This window comes from Panthera tigris, chromosome C2 (genome assembly GCF_018350195.1).
Source record: "Panthera tigris isolate Pti1 chromosome C2, P.tigris_Pti1_mat1.1, whole genome shotgun sequence".
In the NCBI taxonomy this organism is placed as follows: Eukaryota; Metazoa; Chordata; class Mammalia; order Carnivora; family Felidae; genus Panthera; species Panthera tigris.
Genome location: NC_056668.1, coordinates 48532029 through 48551956, shown reverse-complemented (window position 1 = coordinate 48551956; position 19928 = coordinate 48532029). Strand labels below are relative to the sequence as shown.

General features: G+C 37.5%; 1 protein-coding gene across 5 annotated transcripts in view; it reads left to right on the top strand.

Moving 5' to 3' along the window:
- The window catches only part of IMPG2 (interphotoreceptor matrix proteoglycan 2), an 87543-nt gene that overhangs the window by 34151 nt on the left and 33464 nt on the right, over positions 1-19928 (top strand). For 4 of the 5 annotated variants that reach the window (XM_007095970.3, XM_042998685.1, XM_042998684.1 and 1 more), the window contains 4 exons: positions 3538-3699; positions 7671-7729; positions 9343-9363; positions 17067-17311. In XM_007095970.3, coding sequence (XP_007096032.2) covers positions 3538-3699; positions 7671-7729; positions 9343-9363; positions 17067-17311 — 487 coding nt within the window. The remainder of the gene's footprint in view (positions 1-3537; positions 3700-7670; positions 7730-9342; positions 9364-17066; positions 17312-19928) is intronic. The other variant, XM_042998686.1, reaches the window with a different exon arrangement.

Below are 19928 nucleotides of genomic sequence, written 5' to 3'. Positions count from 1 at the left end.
TGTATGACATAGTAATTTGATAAGTCTGTACTTATTCTATGCTCACCAGAAGTGTAGCTATATTCTTCACCATTATGTGGGAGTCTTTGATCTGACCTTTCAAAATGTACAGACCTTTAACTTTTTATCCTATCCCTTTTGTGGCATTTAAAACTAAAGTCTAGGTTACAAAGGATCAGCAGATATACTGTGTACTCATGCAACACTGATTCATCTCTCTTGATTTTTCTAACCTGTTTTTCTTGACCTGTTAGGATTTCCTTAACTTTCTTGCAAACCACCTATGCATTAGAAACATTAAAAAATATTTATTCAGCACTTTAGGCTTTCTGTAGCAGCAATATTACCAAGGATATTTCTTTTATGATAATACTGGGAATGGAAGTTTCTGTCCAAATTTAGCAAGATAAAATTTAATATTGAAAAATGCAAAGTTTTGTGTAAAATTACACAAGACTAAGAGTTTTTATTGATGTTAGTCTCTATATGAATCAGCAGTATGATGCAGTTACTAGGGGAGAGCTAGTAAAAGCTAGTGTAGCTGTACGTTGCATTAATAGAAATATAGAATCTGTTATAATAGGTGGTATCCTATCATGTTTTAATTGATCAGACCTCACTTGTGTATACCACACTCTAAGGAAGATATTAAGAGCCTGAGAAATGTCTGGAGGAGAGGAGCTAAAGGAGTCAGGGAAGTCATGATAGCTGTCTATACTTATTTGAAAGGCTGTCTGGCGACTACAATTTTTATATATGTCCCAGATTACAGAACTGAGATCAGTGGTGGAACTTATAGGAAAATATATTTGGGCTTAATATTAAGAACTTTGGATGGAAGTGGGTGAAATGGGTGACGGGGACAAGATGTATAAATTTCTAGTTATAAAATGAATATGTCATGGGGATGTAAAGTACATAATGTAACTGTAGTTAACAATACTATATTGCTTATTTGAAAGTACTTAGGAGAGTGGATCTTGAAAGTCCTCATCACAAGAAAAAAATTTTCTGTGTATGTGATGGATGTTAACTGGAATTATTGTGATGATCATTTTTCGATACATAAAAATATTGAATCATTACATCGTATACCTGAAAGTAATGTATGTTTGTTATATATCAGTTATACCTTAATAAAAATGCCAGAAAAATATATGTGCCTGATATGTGCCTGTTACTGTTTTAGGAGGCATACTGATAAGTAAACATGCACTATAATCTCTGTATGGTATGCACTATGATAGGGCAAATGCAGAATGAAGTAGAACATTAGGAGCACTGGGTCAGTTTTGAGGGGGCAGTTCTGAGAAATTTTCTGATGGGAGTGAGGTCTGAACTGAGGGTGAATAGAACTTACCAGAAGAAGAGAAAGGTGAAGGGTCTTGGCCTGAGGTCTCAAAGCAAAGGGAATAACACTGCTCAGGCCTGAGATGAGAGAATTAGCCCATTCCTTGGTCTGTAAGTAGGAATTTAACATGGCTGGAGTAGATAGTGAAAGGGGGAGGGGAGGAATATGAGGCTGGAAAAGGGAAGCAGGAACCAAGTTGTGAAGGGCAAAGAAGAAAAAAAAATTAAAGAACTTTCCAACCATGAGAGCTTTTTCATATGAAATGTAATGTCTGTCTTTGAAAATCATGACTCTTTCTCATCAGAGACATTTAAACTGAAGATGAGCAGCCATTTGTCAGGGATATTGTAGAGAGAATTTCAAGCATCACAAGGGATGGTAGGATCATTGAGGTTCTTTCCTATTCTGAGGTTATGAAGGTCTGATTATATGATCTATCAAGGATAAAAAATGATACACTGAAGCATAGCCTCTGTAGTCTCTTCCTGACTCTGCCATTGGGTTGCTCTGAGCCCTTAGGCTAGCCATTCTTCCATTCCAGCCCCTCTTCTTGTGTATCAAAATGGAGGAACTTGGATGAGCTCAAGTGTATCTGCCATGTAGCAGTTATTACTATAGCATTCTAGTAGCGATATTTTATTTCCCTCATTCTTTTTACATTTATTAATTGGAATTCTTCCATAAGAGACTATGTCGACTCTCGTTTATTTATTAAATCATCTATTTCTATCAATATGGACTCATGGATATTTATTTTATTCTTTGGATTATAATCAGTTATTTATTTTGTTCAAATTGTTACAGCATTGGCCACTGGAAGACCTGGATATTACTGTTACAGAATACAAAACGTTCATTGATACTGTTTCAGATTCCACACAGCAACTAATCTTTAAGTAATTACCACTTGTTGGGTTTGGTGTAGTATCTAAAAAGAATCTGTACATGAACATAAAGGAAGGGAAGCAAAAATAATATAAAAACCGGGAGGAGGACAAAACGTAAGAGACTTTTAAATATGGAGAACAAATTAGAGGGTTACAGGAGGGGCTGTAGGGAAAGATGGGCTAAATGGGTAAGATGCATTAAGGAATCTACTACTGAAATCATTGTACTATATGCTAACTAACTTGGATGTAAATTAAGAAAATAAATTAAAAAAATAAAAAGTATCTGTACAATTTTGAAAAGGCTATTAATATATTTCCCCCTTCCTGGGGCACCTGGATGGTGCAGTTGGTTAAGTGTCTGACTCTTGATTTTGGATCAGGTCATGATCTCACCATTGATGAGATCGAGTCCCACATCAGGCTCTGTGCTGACAGCAGTGCCTGCTTGGGATTCTCTTTCTTTCTCCCTCTGTCCCTCCCCCAGAGTGTCCCTCTGCACTCTCTCTTGCATGTACATATGAGCTCTCTCTCTTACAAAATAAACATTCAAAATATATATTATATATATCTATATATCTGTGTCTATGTCTATGTGTATCTACATTTCTCCCTTCCTTAATACTTTTCTTCATATACTTCAACTAAAACAACATAGTGCTACCAATTGAATGTAGAAGCAGATATGAGAATCTACTGTCTTCTTATTAAGCCAACCAAATTAAAGAGTATGTAAAAATGTAAACAATGTTACATGTTAATTTTTTATTTTGCAAAATATGTTATTACTTTTTACAATGCAAGGAGTTTATTATTTTTAAATGAATTAACAAATATTTTAAAATTTCTCTTTTAATTTTTTGTTTGGTAAATATCTATAGAGATAGTCCAAAAAAACCCCAAATGTCTTTGTATTTCTTAATGATTTTTAGGAGTTCGAGGGGTCCTGAGACCAAAAAATTTGAGGACAACTCTTCTAGGCTATTTTTAGATGATAATAATAGTATACTCAACTCTTTTAACTCACAGATGGTCAACTTTGGTGGTTATCTGGAAATTTTTCCGGTCTTTCCCTGAAGCAGTCTTTGTGTGTTCAAAGGAATGTACAAATGCACAGTAATTTTAATATTAGCCTATGTCTTAAAGTCTACCCAGCTAGTTCCAAAGTCAAACACTATATAAAAGGCCATCATTAGCAGTTTCTTTTGGCACAGTGTCTGATATATAGCAATCAGTAGGTATTTGTTGGTTGCATGAGTAAACATTGACATTTTTTTTGCCTTTTCTCTAAAAATCCAGATTAGTAATGAAATTGAGAATGTCATGGAAGAAACCACAAAACCAGCAACTGAGCAGATTGCAGAGTTTAGTATCCACCTTTTGGGAGAGCAATATAGGGAAGAACTACAGGATCCCTCCAACTTTCAGCACCAGCACCTTGTAGAAGAGTTTATTTCAGAGGTGGGTGATTTTTTGGTTTTCTTTCTTCCTCCTTTCCTTTCCATTCCTTTCCTTTCCTTTCCTTTCCTTTCCTTTCCTTTCCTTTCCTTTCCTTTCCTTTCCTTTTTTTTCCTTCCTTCCTTCCTTCCTTCCTTCCTTCCTTCCTTCCTTCCTTCCTTCCTTCCTTTCAACAAGAAATTTTGCTGGGATTGTAAATTTCCCATATTCACAAGACTGGTTAAAGGTGGGTTAAGGAATCAAACTCTTCTACTTGGTACAGAGGGCTGTAACTTAGCCACTTCTTCAGAAAATTCTGTAAAAAGATCACAGAAAGGTAGATGAGTTATTTAATTGAAGCAAAACCTTTCACACCTTTGCCATCTGCTAACAAATAAATACTATTTCCAAACTTCTGCTGCACAGCCAAAGAAGAGTATGTTCTGTGGCATGGTTTTAACTTGACAGTATTTGGAGAAATGCGTATCTTTGAGAAACTACATGGATTGTATTGTTTTTCTTGAAGGAACATTAAATTTAATTTCTTTTAATTTCATATTTAATATTCTTTTTCTAAATTAAAAAATTTGAGGCAGTTAACACATGGGTAGTATACAGTACCTAGTCCAAAAGGACAAAACAGTATCCAGTGAAAAGTAAATTTTCCTATCTCTGTTCCTTGGTTGGAGGTATTTTTATTTATTTTTTATTTTTTTAAATGTTTATTTATTTTGGAGAGACAGAGAGAGCATGAGTGGGGGAGAGACAGAGTGAGGGGGGACAGAGGATCCCAAGTGGGCTCCGTGCTGACAGTAGAGAGCCTGATGTGGGGCTTGAACCCACGAACTGTGAGATCATGACCTGTGCTGAAGTTGAACCTTTAACCCACTGAGCCACCCAGGCGCCTTGGTTGGAGGTATTTTTAAAAAGGTCTTTAAAGAATCATACATTAGACTATCCTGCAACTTTACTTTCTGGAAGAATTCTATATAAGACTTGAACTCAAGATTTTTTCAGTTAAAAATGATCCATACTTGGCCCCCTTCTTGTGTAGATTTTCTCTTGTGTGGTGAGGCATTCAGTGCCCATCTCCCCTCTCTGTCCATTGACAGGACACATCATTCCTTCCTGTTTATTTCTTTTCCATTCCCTCTTGATGGGGCTCTCCTTGCCCAAGTTTTCCAATTCCATTACTTTGGACTCATTTCCTTCCCTAGACACTGTGTCTAGATGAGAAAAAGAAATATGCATCTCTCAGCCAAACAGCATCATTGTAGCCATCAGACATGGAGAGTGTAAGCCAGACAATTAATTTTCCTAGCTGTGTGGCCAAGTTGCAAGGCTGTATGGTATGTGGAAGAAATGTCAGTCAGGCTAGTGGCCACCTGGCATCAGATAGTGTCTTGGATCAGCTCTCTGGTTCTCTCTGCTCTTGGAGTAAAGAACCTTAATAAGCCTGAGTGTTTAGATAAACAATTGCACTGTATGACTGAATATTTATAGGAAGTCTAATAAACATTTTGAAAAACATCTCCAACAGAGACTTTATGAGGTAGATAGCTCTTGGTTTGAGGTGATGTGGGGGGTGATGAATGGTCTAGGCCTACCATGAAATGGTTTCTTCCCTGGCCAATCTCTATAGCCCCATCCCCTTACCTGCAATGAAATGTCTACCAACAGCCACTTCTTTGTGTAAAACAGCAGAGTCAGAAGTTGTGTGTCTGAAAGGTTCTGCCACTGTGTTCACTGCAAATTGAGGGGGCCCCTCTAGCTCTCTCCCTTTAGGACACAGTCACAGGGATTGCTCCTTTAATACTATTTCCTGGGTAATAACACGCGAAGACATACAAGGAAAAAGAAAGCCTGCTTAAAGAGGATTGAGGTTCAGGAGCAATTGCTTTTTTTAAATGAGAAGAGTAAGATAAGCGTGGGATGACACCAAGTATGACATCAGAGAGAAAAAGGTCAGCACGATAGGCTTGGGAGCATAGATACCTGAAGAGAGCCACAGCATCAACACAGTGTCCTTGCATTGTGCCTTATGTTCTGCAAGCTGCTTGGTCTGTTGGCTAACAGCAACCATGAGAGTAAACATCTCCATTTTACACATGAGGCTCAGGAGGCTGAGTAAATTGTTCATGGTCATTTCAACCTCTAGGAGTAGAAGAGAAAATCAGGTCTCCTTCCCTTCAAAGTGTTCCTTCCTTTATACCATGTACATTCCCCTTAATTTTAATTCAGCTGAGAAGTTAAAGTGAGCTTCACAGTTTTCCCAGTCCTGGTCCCAATTCTGTAACATCCTTATCATGAAGAAGGGAGAAGAAGAAGAGGAGAAAGCATGAAATTCATTGGGAAGAATACGGGCTTTGGTGTTAGAAAGATTTCGGGGTGAATAAATTCTGATTTAGTCACATAACCAAATGCACGGCCCTGGGTAAGTTAGTTGATATCTCCATTTTCTCATCTATAAAACTGGGAAAATAGGTATCTCTTGGCATTATTGCAAGGATTAGAAGTGCTTTTGCAAAGCACCAGGCACATAGAAGTCATTCAATAGGCTGTACCCATTATTAATCTTGATGTTAATAAAGAGCAGTGATTCAGCTGGACACCTGTATGGTAGCTAACCAGATGTGATGAATTAGAATACCTGTATGTGGTTAGACTCAAGAGATGGCAAAGCCCCAAATGATATGGGCCTAGTGATAATAATAACATACAGTTGTATTGCATTTTTCAGTTAACGGAGTACTTTCAGGTGCATTCATTTTAATCTTATGAAGACTGATATGGCTGGTGGGCAGGCAGTATTAGTTCTATAAAATAAGGCACTTACTTTGCCAGCAGAAACAGTTGAGACTGACTCATTTTCGAATTCCTATTCTACGGATTCCATCTCTACTTTGATCCCACAAGAATTATGGCACCTCTGTCTTTCCTCTAAGAGAATAAAACAAGGCAAATTATGATAGCCAAAGAGTTACATGGGTTTGGATTCTTTATCCTTAAGGTGTTAAGGTTTTCGGTGAACCATGATTTTTTAAAAAATCCCATTCCCCCAATTTTATCAAGACTTGGCTTTAAAAGCAAATGCCCAGAGAGAGATGTCTCCAGAATCCATTAATAACTTCCTTTCTTTGTTCTGGTGTTGGTTCCATTGTGACTTTTCTGGTGAGAGTGTCACCTTCTGAAATCTGGGTTAAATGCTCAATGTTGTTAAAATACATATTTATGCATGAGCTGACTATTTTTAGATTTTTAGTTCAGTTAGCATTCTTTCCAACCCTCTATTCACTAGGCTTATATTGATTTACATGGCTGGATCTTAAATATCTACTTGCTTCCTGTCAATGTGATGCTCCTAAGTTGAACTTTTGACCAATTTAGTTACCTGGTCACTGCTTCGTAACCTACATCATGACACCCAATCAATAGGGCCTCTCTTCTGGGGACTGAGCTTCAGCTTGTGGACTATTTTCTAATTTTGATTGTGTTCACAGTTCCCTCGTGTTGTAGGAACAGGAAACAGATGCCTTCAGAAACTTTACACTGAAAGAAAAGGAATACTTCACTGTTTATGAGTGTGTATGCTGCACCAGATTTCTAATCCAAACAATTACCTTTAAAAATGCTATTGTAGCTTTTTTTGGGGGGGAAACTAATGCTTTTATCTACATTTCATCCCACAAGGGAAAAAGCAGTGTTTTGCCAACAAGAAGTTGCTTTTCACAGTTTGGAAAGAAATTAATATTAAAGCATATCAAAACCTTAATGTGAAAGAAAAATGTGGCAGTGTTGTGTTAAAAACTATTTTCTAACAAGGTTAATTATTATAGTTTTCTTACGTAACATTCTGTCCACTATGTATCTGTATACATGTACAAGCTTCCACCACTTATAAACGGCGCACTTTATAGTCAGCTCTTAAAGCAGTATTTTATATGTACCTTTTCGCATTTCTACATAGCTATAAATTTTATTTTTATTTTTAACAGGTTGAAAATGCATTTACTGGGTTACCAGGCTATAAAGACATCCGTGTACTTGACTTTAGGTAAGCAGACTCTAAAAATGTACATGTTCAGTAGCACTCTTTATTTCAATGTAATACCTTTTTTAGCTCTTTCTCTTATCCCCCATGCTAGACTCAGTATTCTTAGGGTTTGGGGCATTTGGAGGATAGTTGTGGCCCAGCTCTTGGATGTAGGGGAGCATGAGTAGGGGTACTGTGTAACCTCACAGCATAATTAATAGTGCCAACATCTTAAACTTGGCACCCTCTCTTGTCACGACTTCTGTGTTTACTAGCAATAACAGCAAGCATGTACGTGGCATTTACAGTGTGCCAGGCTTCATATCTATATTAACTCATTTATTCCCAATAGCCATACTATGAGATAGTTATTATCACTCTTCATTGTTTCTTTTTTTTTTCAACGTTTTTTATTTATTTTTTTTGGGACAGAGAGAGACACAGAGCATGAACGGGGGAGGGGCAGAGAGAGAGGGAGACACAGAATCGGAAACAGGCTCCAGGCTCCGAGCCGTCAGCCCAGAGCCTGACGCGGGGCTCGAACTCACGGACCGCGAGATCGTGACCTGGCTGAAGTCGGACGCTTAACCGACTGCGCCACCCAGGCGCCCCCACTCTTCATTGTTTCTAATAAGCACTCCAGAGCACAGGAAATTTCAGTAATTTACCCAAAGATACTCAGGTAGTTGTCTGTGCAAGGGAGAGGGCCATGACCAGTCTCCCCAGTTCAGCCTTCTCACTTTTCACAGAATACTTCCTCCAGTTGTGACCAAAGCCTCTGTGAGAACCTAAGGATGTGAGGCCTCTGAAGACCCCTCTCATGTGACCTAAAAGGCAACATGACCTTGCAGCCAACTTCCCTGGGTTCAAATTGTGCTTTTGGCACTCCTGGCCAGATGATTTTAGATAAATTACCAAGTTTTAATGTCATATTTGTATAAAAAAGATAATTTACTATTAATTCTGCTTTATTAAAAAAAAACTTTAGAAATACTTTGGGTAAATTATGTAGCTTCTTTGTTCCTCAGTTTCTTTACCTGTAAAATGGGGATTCTAATGGCTCTTGATAATCTTAATGAGGATTAAATGAATTAATTTTTGTAAAACACTTAGCACAGTTTTCTGCCACATGGGAAGTTCTGTTAACTGTCTGTTACATAAAATTAATGAATTTTAAAGGCTATGCAATATCCTGTAGTTTAGTCAGTCCTGACCTTTCCCAATCCCTTAAGCCCTTTTCTGTATAAGACCTTATTTTCTTTTCATTGATTTTAAACTACAAAACTCATTATCTACCAAAAAAAAGTTTCCTAATTTTGTTAATGCCAACAACTGGAGTCCTCTGCTGATCTACTAAAAAAAAATGCTTATTTAGAAAGAGAAAACCTTATAAGAGTGGTTTAAAAAGTAAGTTTAAAGACAGTAAATATTATTATTTTTAAAATAGAATCTTCTCTCTGCCTTTGTTCACTTCCTTCAATCTACAGACATTTTTCAGCATCCGATACTATATAAGCATTTTGATTTAAGGAAACATTTTAGAGGAAATATATTAAGAACTTGCACTTTGATGAATGATGTGACAATTATAACTGTCTCAAACTCTACTTAACACTTTGAATTTTTATTTTCAGGTCCCCCAAGGAAAATGGCAGGTAGAGTACTTTTTGGCACTTTTTATACTGTTCACTGGTTGAAAGGCAGTTTAGAAAATATGGTATGTTGTATTTTCAGTGTGGAATAACTTCCAATATTAGTGTCCAATATTCCAATATTAGTGTCAGTATCAGTTTCCATCTCCTTACAGATCAGAGGTTGGCAAACTTTTTCACTTAAGGGTCAGGTAGTAAATATTTTAAGCTTTTCAGGCTATATGTTCTCTGTTGCAACTACTTAACTCAGCCATCAGATGAATGTAGATATCGATAATATACTGACAATGAATGAGTGTGCCTATATTCCAGTAAAACTTAGTTTATGGAAACTGAAATCTGAAGTTCACATAATTTTCACATGTCACAAAATATTCTTGCTTTGATTTTTTTAAACTATTTAAAAAAGAAAATTCATTAACTCATGGACACTGGGCTGGATTTAGCTCACAGGATATGTTTATATAACCCTCCATACACTGTTGACTATCAAGTGCTTTAAATGTTGAGCTATACTTAATGAAAATAGGAATAAAAACTGCCATTAATGTAAGCACTTTCAAGTATACTGTCATTCAGTAACATAATCAAGTGTCACTTTAAGTGGCAAATGAATGGGAGAAAGATCATCTCTACAATAGTTCATTTGTAAAACAAAATCCACTCTAGAATTTCTTAGAAAAAGCATAATATAAAAACATAGTCAATACTCTTTGTGGTAGTTGCTTGTCATTTTTTTTTGCCTTTGGGCTCAAATTTATTTAAAACTCATTTTCTCAGGGTGCCTGGGTGGCTCAGTCGGTTGAGTGGCTAACTTTGGCTCAGGTCATGGTTTCACAGTTCATAAGTTCAAGCCCTGCATCTGGCTCTCTGCTTTCAGTGCAGAGCCCACTTTGGATCCTCTGTCCCTCTTTCTCTCTGCATCTCCCCTGTTCCTGCCTTCTCTATCAAAAATAAATAAACATTAAAAAAACTAATTTTCTCTTCCAATATTGATAAGTATAATAGAAAATTTATGAAGCAAATTTATAGGTTAATTATGGACATGTTTAGACATACAGTAATACTCCTTCACTGTAATATTTAATATTTGAAAAGAGCATTCTGACTTCCTCATTTAGAATTATTGTGTTATATGTACGTTTCGTGCTTGCAGTGATGTCTTGGGTCCTTTGTAGTCTTTGCTGCTTTCCACTCACAGAGTCCCCCTTAGGATTTCCTGCAGGGCTGGTTTAGTGGTCATGAGGTCCTTCAGTTTTGTTTGGGAACATCTTTATCTCTCCTTCTATTCTGAATGACAGCCTTGCCGGATAAAGGATTCTTGGCTGCACACTTTTCCTATTCAGCACATTGAATATTTCCTGCCACTCTCTTCTGGCCTGCCAAGTTTCAATGGACAGGTCTGATACTAAACTTATGTGTCTTCCCTTAAAGGTTAAGAACCTCTAGTCCCTAGATGCTTTCAGAATTCTCTCTTTATCTATGTATTTTGCCAGTTTCATTATGATATGTTATGGTGTTGACCTGTTGTTGATTTTGAAGGGGGTTCTTTGTGCCTCTTGGACTTGGATGTCTGTTTCCTTCCCCAGATTAGGCAAGTCCTCATATATAATTTGTTCAAATAAACCTTCTGCCCCTTTCTCTCTCTCTTCTTCTTCTGGAACTCCAATGAAATGTGTATTATTTTGTTTCATTGAATCACTTAGGTCTCTAATTCTCCCCTCATGGTCTAGTAATTTCCTGTCCCTCTTTTTTCAGCTTCATCATTTTCCAAAATTTTATCTTCTGTTTCACCTATTCTCTTCTCTGCTTCTTCCATCCTTGCTGTCACTGCATATAGTTTATTTTCTATCTCAATGGCAGCATTTTTAAATTCATTGTGGCTATTTCTTAGGTCTTTGATCTCTGCAGCAATGGATTCTCTGTTGTCTTCTATGTTTTTTTTTTTTTTTTTTCAAACCCAGCTACTAGTCCTATGACTGTTATTCTAAATTCTTATTCAGATATGTTGTTTATATCTGTTTTGAGCGATTCTCTGCCTGTCATTTCTTCCTGGAATTTTTTTTTTTTGAGAATTCTTCCATTTCCTCATTTTGGCTAGGTGTCTGTCTTTTACGTGTTTTAATAGCTTGTTATGTGTCCTATACCTGTGAATACTAGTATATTAAAAAGTGTTATACACTGTCCATGGCCTGGTACTCTAGGAAGTGTTTTTGGAGTGTGTTGCATGCACTCTGTTGTTGAGTCTTTGGCTCTCTATCCCACTGCACATAGTGGTGGATTGTTGATTTGTTCGTTGAAATAACCCTGGAAAAAGTGAAAAAGGTGTGTGTGTTGGGGGGGGGGGAACTTATCCCATATGAAGTAATCCTGGAAAAAAGGAAAAAGGTGTGGGGGGGAAATTTATCTCATACAAAGAAAGAAATGAAAGGGGTGAAAAAAAATACAGGCAGAGAATCAAAGAAACTATAAAGTTTAATTCAGAGAGAGAGAGAGAGAGAGAGAGAGGAAAATAAAGAAGAAGGAGATACAGAAAAGGTATAAAAAGAATAGAGTAAAAATGCCTGATTAAACAGACAACCAGAACAGAAAAGGAAAGAAATATATATATATATATATTTATATATAAAGAGAGAGAGAGAGATGAATTGACCAAAAATCCAATCAGAAACTATGAGCTTGATTCCAAAGGGAAGAAAAAAAAAAAAGAGGGTAGAAGGGGGAAAGGGGGGGAAAGAGAAGGAAAGAAAAGAGAAAAAGAAAAAAACATTAAAAAAAAAACCCACCCCAGCCTAACAGACAAAAACAATACACTTGTCTGTTGGTGCCTGAGACCAGTGACTGTGCTGGTCTGGAGGCGATGCCTGCTGGTTCACTCAGTGTCAGTTCTGCTCCAGTAGACATGCAGGCACCAGGCACGGAGGGACAGGGTTTGGTGTAAGTGTGTTTTGCCTCCACTGGGGGTGCTGTGCTGTTCCCTGAAGCCCCATGTGTAGGTGATGGGGAGAAAAATGGCAACTCCTCAATCTCCCCTCTTGGCACTGGGTATCTCAAATCATGCTGTTTGTCCTGCTCCACAGTCTTCCACACCTTCTAAGCGCTTGGCTGGGATTCAAAACCCGATGTCTTAAAGGATCCCTCACTGCTTAGACCTGTTTCTGGGGTAGCACCACTCCACCCAGTCCACAAAGGGCCTCTGGCTGGTGCCTGCAGGGTCTTTTGTCTTTGCGGTGGGGGGGTGGGGGGTGGGGAGCATTAAACCTTTTTCCCACAGTACTCTAGGGAACGGACTGTGGTCTCCCAGTGCACCCCTGAGGTCAATTCCGTACCCTGGGCCGGGTCTCTCCCCACCAGGTGCGTGCACAGGGCATGGACTCCAGTCTGGAGAAAGTCTGGCACCCCTGAAAACGCTGGTCTTCAAATCCTAAGGCTATTTGCAAAGTAGAAACTGCAAAGTACAAACTCCTGATTTCTTCTTCCCCAGTCTGTGGTTCAGAGAGGTGTTTCTCTTTTCCAAATATAATACCACACTTTCACAGCCTCTATGTCTCTTCCTTTTGTCTCTCCACGGAAGGGGTCCCCTCCTCTCTGTGCCTATGGGGCCCAGTGCTTTATCTCTACCAATTTGTAAACATCCACCTGTGTCTCATCAAGCTGTCTCCGTCCACCTGTGGAGATTTCTGTCACTCTGCAGACTGTATTCCTGGGTATTCTAAGTGTTCTGACCTCAATACAGCTGTGTTTGAGGGACAAGGGAAATCCCAGTCCCCCTACTTCTCCACCATCTTAACTCCTCCTGACGTCCTCATTTTCATTTATATTATTTAAGCAAGTGTTTAGTAAGTACCTAGAAATTGGACAATTCCCGTGCCTACAAAAATGATAACTCTTGGTTTATATCCTCTAGGAATACACAATCAAATGAAAACCACTTTTAGAGATATGTCGAAGTACTGCCTCTTTTTTTTTTTTTCATTTTATTTTCTCAATATCCCTGTGAGATAGTGAAAATGAGAACTATTATTTATTCTCCTTCTGGAGGTGGGGATATTTTGCCCAAGGCAGGCAAACTGATTTGCCATAAGTTATATGACTAGGAGGTATCAGATATTTTGACCAAGGTAGTCAGAATTTTGATTTCTATACTGTTAGTATGTGTAAACTGTTTTGTGTGTATATATTATAGGTAATGTGTTGATGGCCAGTTCTCAACCAGAGGGCTTGATTTTTTGATTGTTGCCCTCTTGGCATGATTAGAATATGAAAACAACCCAAACTCTCATGTTAATCCTATGACCAAAAGAATGGTATCCAGTTACTGAGTGCTATGTCCTCTACAGGGACACAGATAACAATATGAAGCCATTAGATTTTATGATAGAATTGTTAATCTAGGTACAGTTTCCAAAATTGTTCAGTATTGTCAGATATTAGCCAGTTGATGGAATTTATTCATAACTTTTTGGTATACTTGTGTTCTGACCTGTGTATAAATGAATGTGTGGCACAGAAATAGTCCATTTATATAATATATAACCTCTCTCTTTCTCTTATTCCATAAGCATTTATATGCATACGAAATTTTGTATTTGCTTTGTACCTGTCTCAAGGTTCACATATTATTTTAAGTTAGTAGGTTACTCATTTGAAGTGAATCAATAATATATCTGCTTGGTATACTTCAAAACTTCAGCTCCAGGCTTTGTAAGTGTGTTCCTTCTTTGTAATAGAAGAAATTTTATAAAAGATGTCTGAGTTTCTCTGAAATATGTTTATTTCGGTGGATGTTAATGAGAGGTAATATTTTTATTTTGTCTCTTTAAAATCTGTGCATGTTAAACAGCCAATCAGGGCATTTGAGGTAAGAGAGTAAGAAAGGGTAAATTTCACCTCCACATGATTGACATTTCTGGAGAACCTTTCTCTATATAGCAGCTGTTTCAGTCTAGTTCAGAAGATGAAAGATGATGATACAGTGGTGGCTGATTAACTCAGAGGTGCTGAGTGTGGAGAACCAGCCCTGCTTTCTTCAGTCAGATCATGTTTTGTCTTCCAATGTGCTTGCTGCCTCTTATGTACTTCCTTGGCCTCTGGGCTTTCTTTTATTCTGTCCTTCATCCTAAGATGTCTCTTTACTACATTTGCCATGCCAGAACTCAGTCTGTTTTGGCTCCTAATGACAGTCTCAGCTCTGAGAATAGAAGGTTTCCCGATTCCTTAAGCATTTCTTTGAGTTCTTTTTCTAGTACAAAACCATGGTAAAGAATTGTAGCATATCTCTGCGGCACTTTATCTTCTTTAATGAATTTCTCCTCACTAGATAACATAGGCTGTAACAGAAGCATTATTTTTAGATATCCAAGGCAAATTTTGGGGGACAAATTATATTTTGTCAATAAAGAGTAAAACCTGTAATCTAATCCAGACTACACAGATTTCTTGATCCAAGAACATTTCTCTTGATCTTCTCTGTGTGATATTTAAAAGTCATGCAAGGCACATGCTAGACTCCCAGTGAAAGTTGATTCTCCTTGTCTGGTTTTCTGCATAGCATAGGAATGAAATCAGTTTTTTTCCTCCATTTTTTTTCCTTATCACTGGTTTCTGTCTTAACATGAAATTGGTTTTGCAGAGACCCCAAGAACCTCACCTTTCTGGAGATGTAGTCATGGTCCATCCCATAGAGTTTGGGAAAAGCATGCATATCCTCAGGGGTATGGTCGTGGCTGTGAAGTAATGTCTCTAAAATGATTACTCAGAAGACAGAGATGTATGAAGATAATGCATGCTCTTTAATGTGAAAAATGTAGAGACTAAAATTCTTTGGATCAAGTCAGGAATATCATACTGTTATTTAAGTGGCACAAATTAGTTGTCTTATCTGCCTGCATTAGTGAATAAAATTGACCATTTGTTCTTTCATAATTTTCAAAAGTATTTATTGAACTACTATGAGTCAAGCATTATGCTAGATGCTTGGAACACATACTGTGTGGTGAATTCTGACCAGTAGGTGTCCCTCTTACTTTTTTATTCTACCTCAGTGCCATCATTTGGTTATTTTAGTGTATTTTACTGAAATACACTTTACAAAAGAGGGTCAGGAGTTACCCATAAATCAACATATTCTGACATGAAAAATTAAGAGACTGACGGAAGCTCTAGATAACAAGCTGATGTCTTACTACTTTGTAGAGCATCAGGATGTCAAAATCCTCAGTTACCACTTGAAAGCACCTTAAACCATCCCATTAGAAGTGATAGCTTATCAGATCTAGGAAAAAAACCTTATGGAAGTTACTCAGAGTAAGATAAAAACATCATTACAAACCTGATTATTTGTATGGCTGGTGAGGGAGGTCACTTTCATCATGTCCCCTCTAGTCCAGGGTGTGGATCTGCAGGAAGCAGGCCTAGGACAGGTCCAAAACTGCTTGTACTCCCAGGAAGAACAGGTCTCTTAAGACCAATTCATGCTTACCAAATCATAAGATATGATACATTCTCTAGGATGCCAATTGATTGATTTAAAGCAAGAAATTTGCCAAGTGACCAATTGTTGCATTGTCTGGCTCATGGATTCTTTACCCATAGGAAAATCTGTGGGGAGTTATAATCAAAGTTCTTTTTGCAAGCTTGAAATAAGAGAAAGGAAGTTGGATGATCTTAATGGCCCCAGTATCATCAAGCCATGCTAGCTTTTTGTGGCTCTCTCCAATCTAAGGATCTACTTTTACAAGGAAGCCATAATACATTGGTCAGAAGATTTCCACTAAATAGTGAAATAAATTAGTTGACTAATCTCTTTTTCTAGAATCCATGAGATCAGTCTCATTATGTTGATACTTTTTGTTTAGATATGTATATATCTTTATTAGACTGTAGTTTTCTTTTTATATTCAGACAAGTTTAGATTTCTGTTTATTAGTAGGCACTGGGTGCCCTGAAGGTACCATGCTGAACACTGGGGATAGAAACTCAAAGGCAGACTGAAAGGCAGTCACTTTAAACAAAATCTTTACACAACCATAAAGGCTGTAATCAAAGAATATATAATAATTTATAAGTAAGTTATTACTTATAACAGAGGAGGGAGTGCTTAAATTATTTGTATGCTTTGGTTTGGGAGTCATTTTCCTCCTATTAGAATGTCTGAAGGAGGGAAATTGTTTTCATCTCATGTCTATATTGAGTGGTTTATCTTCAAGAAGGTAGTGTTCTCCTTTCCTGTGGAAGGATCTTGATGTGACTTGATGGGTACTGCTTCTGATGGCCGTATCTCATAGACTGGCTGGAAGCCAGAGTGATGACTAGAGCAAAGCTCCTAATGACTTTTTTGCATAATAGTTTAATGAAAGCTACTGAGAGTGGAGCATAGTAGTTCAGAATGCAGGTGCTGGAGTCAAGCAGATATGTGTTTGAATCTTGACTTACATGTTGCAAAATTTTAGGCAAATCTTCTGACTTCTTTAAAGCTCAGTTTCTTCAATAATAACCTGAAGATAATAAAACCTTTATAGGGTTATTATGAAAATTAAATGAGGTAAAGCATGTGAAATACCTGTCACATTGTCTGCAGCAAATGGTGGCGGAATCCATGCCTTATGAGCCCCTCCCCACACCCAGGTGTAATATTTGCTCTCCATGGGTTCCTTTCTTTGTGCTTCCTTAGCAGGGCCTAATCTGTTCTCTCTTTTAATCCATAGTGGTTTAGATGTTCACTATGCAGTGACCTTCAATGGTGAGGCCATCGGCAATACCACCTGGGACCTAATTAGCCTTCATTCCAACAAGGTGGAAAACCATGGTCTTGTGGAACTGGATGATAAGCCCACTGCTGTTTATGCAATTAGTAACTTCAGAGATTATATTGCTGAGACACTGCACCAGAATTTTTTGTTGGGGAATTCCTCTTTGAATCCAGATCCTGACTCCCTCCGGCTTATCAATGGTGAGTTGATATCCATCATAAAGTCCTTGTATAGCTTTAGCTTCTTTTCCAATATACTCTGGTGAAAACTGATTTCCTTAAATATGTGTGGTTCTCTAGACTGCATGAGACACAGCTCTTTTGGAGAGACCGGTCAGGAGCTCTTAGGAATATTTGTAGACAAAAGGCCACAAAGAGAGGAGAAAGTAGAGAAGAGCATGAGATGTAGAAATAATTTAGGGAAGTAGGAGGAAAATATAAGAAAAACAGAAATAGAACTTGTAAGTGTGAATTGAAACAGGTTATAGGGCTGCCTGAGCAACCAACACATTAATTCTCTACAGGCAAATCAACTGGTGTGATGACTTAAAAGCCAGAGAGCAGAAGATACAGAGTAGCTCAGGAAAGTTCAGGGAAGATCTTGGTGAAAGGAGAACTGATACTGGGTGGTGGGGAGAATCCCAGAGAATTTAGTACTAAGTTTGTATTTAGATAGCTGGAGAGAGCCAGTTATGATCTGAAATCGATAGGTGGATCTGGGATCACCAGGGCGAGGTTGACTACTTTGGATTTAGAGGCTAAAGAGTGGCCTAGTTAATCTCATACTAAAGTTTGCTAAGAATCTGGTAACTAGTATTGCAACAGTTTAACTCATCAGGGACACGGTGTCCTGTTAAATTACTTGCTACTTCATGTTTCCTTCTTTATGATTTCTTCACTCAAGAGTAGTTAGCTTTTAAAATGTCCATGGAGTATATTTTATTGAAGTGATTGCATAGGAGAAGTACCAGCTGCCAAAGAGGAAAATTTATGAATGATAGGCAATACTAACAATGATACATTTTATACCTTCTTCAATTCCTACGTTTTCTTAGGAGAAAAGATCCTGTATCTTTTCAGGCAGTTATCACCTAGGCCTCTGTGTGTGTGTGTGTGTGTGTGTGTGTGTGTGTGTGTGTGTAAATAAACAAACACAAATAGACACAAGACAGAGAAAAGAGAGAAAAAAGGTTAAGTAAAATTTTACTATGTATAACTCCTTCTTCCTAAGTAAGGTATTTTTTGAGAGCTGAACTAAAACTTTAAATTGTTTTTCAATTATTTTGGCTGCTAGAATGATGTTTCCTTAATATGACAGGGTGCTAGGTCAGGGTCATAAAGTAGCTTGGGTTTCATATAGGCTATACAGGACTTTAAAGTGGAGAAACTGTCTTTGTAGATGATAGTGACATTAGGCTATCAGTTCTAAAACACTAAGGAACCTTTGCATTTTGGAGCAGTGCAGGTACCCTGGGCTTATTTTCTCATACACTCCTTTTTCATCATTCTATCTTGTTGGAATACCTGAGCTAGATAAAATAGTGAAAAGAGAAGAGGCTTGTTATAATCTGAAATTGCTGAATTCCTTTTGACAAGGCTAGTATAGACTAGTTGAAGACTACCTATGGGAACAGCAAATAGGCAGAAGTTCCCAGGAATCTGGATATTGGGATCAGAAAAAAGATAGCGCTAGGAGGTCATGACCTGAAGGAGATGGGAACCTAAACTGAACAGAAGGTACAAACACCAAGGTTAATAATGAAGGTAGTGGAAGAATGACATGAAGATTAAGGTATACAGCAGGCCAAGCGAGATTGTGTAGGAAACTAAATCCAGCATAGCAAGGTCTTCCTTTTATATGGAGCTTAGGAGTAGAGCTATCTCCCAGAAGATGTCCTAAAAAAGGAGTTCAAAAACAGAGAATTTCTAAGCGAATTTAACAAAAGCTTTAGGATATACAGTACAAACTAATTCAGGTGCTTTGATCTTTCATTAGATGAATGTTTCACTTGTATAAAATTTCATCCCTAAAATCTATTTCTATTGTCATGCCAACTGAGAGTTCTAGGTAACTTGGTCATCATTTTTTAAAGATATATCATCCTTGACCCATAGAAGACAACTGTAAACACAGTTGAAAAGAGTTTTGGGAAATACTTAAACCGAATAGGGTTTTTGGCTTCTGACTGATCCCTTTACATCAGGCCAGTGGTAACAGGTGAATAAAGAGAGATTCTGCTTCCATTTTTGGTGCATACACCAGACCAAATTGTGGCAATCCTTTTTTTTTCTTTAGCTTTTATAGATTCCCTCTCCCCTTCAGGCAAAATCAATTTCTTCTTTGTATCCCATACATAGTATTACATGCCCTCACTTCAGTGTATAATTTGTGTTTATCTCTCTGACATAGGGGATACTTGCATAGGAGAAACTTGGCTTTATTAATGTTTATAGTCTCAGCTTTATCAAAGTCTGTGTAACTAGAAGGATTCAGTAAACCTTTGTTGAATTAAATTATACAATCTACTGTCTTACCTCTATTGCTCTTTAATATTGGTATAATGATAAACTCTCTGGTGTCCTAGCCCACTTTTCAAAGGTCCTTTCTGCCAAAAAGGAAATCATTTTGCATAATTTCCTCCATTCTAGCATCAACCAAATGAGTTGGAATTTCAGCTTAACTTTTTATTAAAGTGAAAAAAAATCAATTTAAAAACATCTTTACAGGAATCTTGAAAAGAGTAAATAATGCTTGCAAAAAGAAAAATAAATTACATAGGAATGTTTTAAATGTAATAATGAGAAGAATATTTTATGT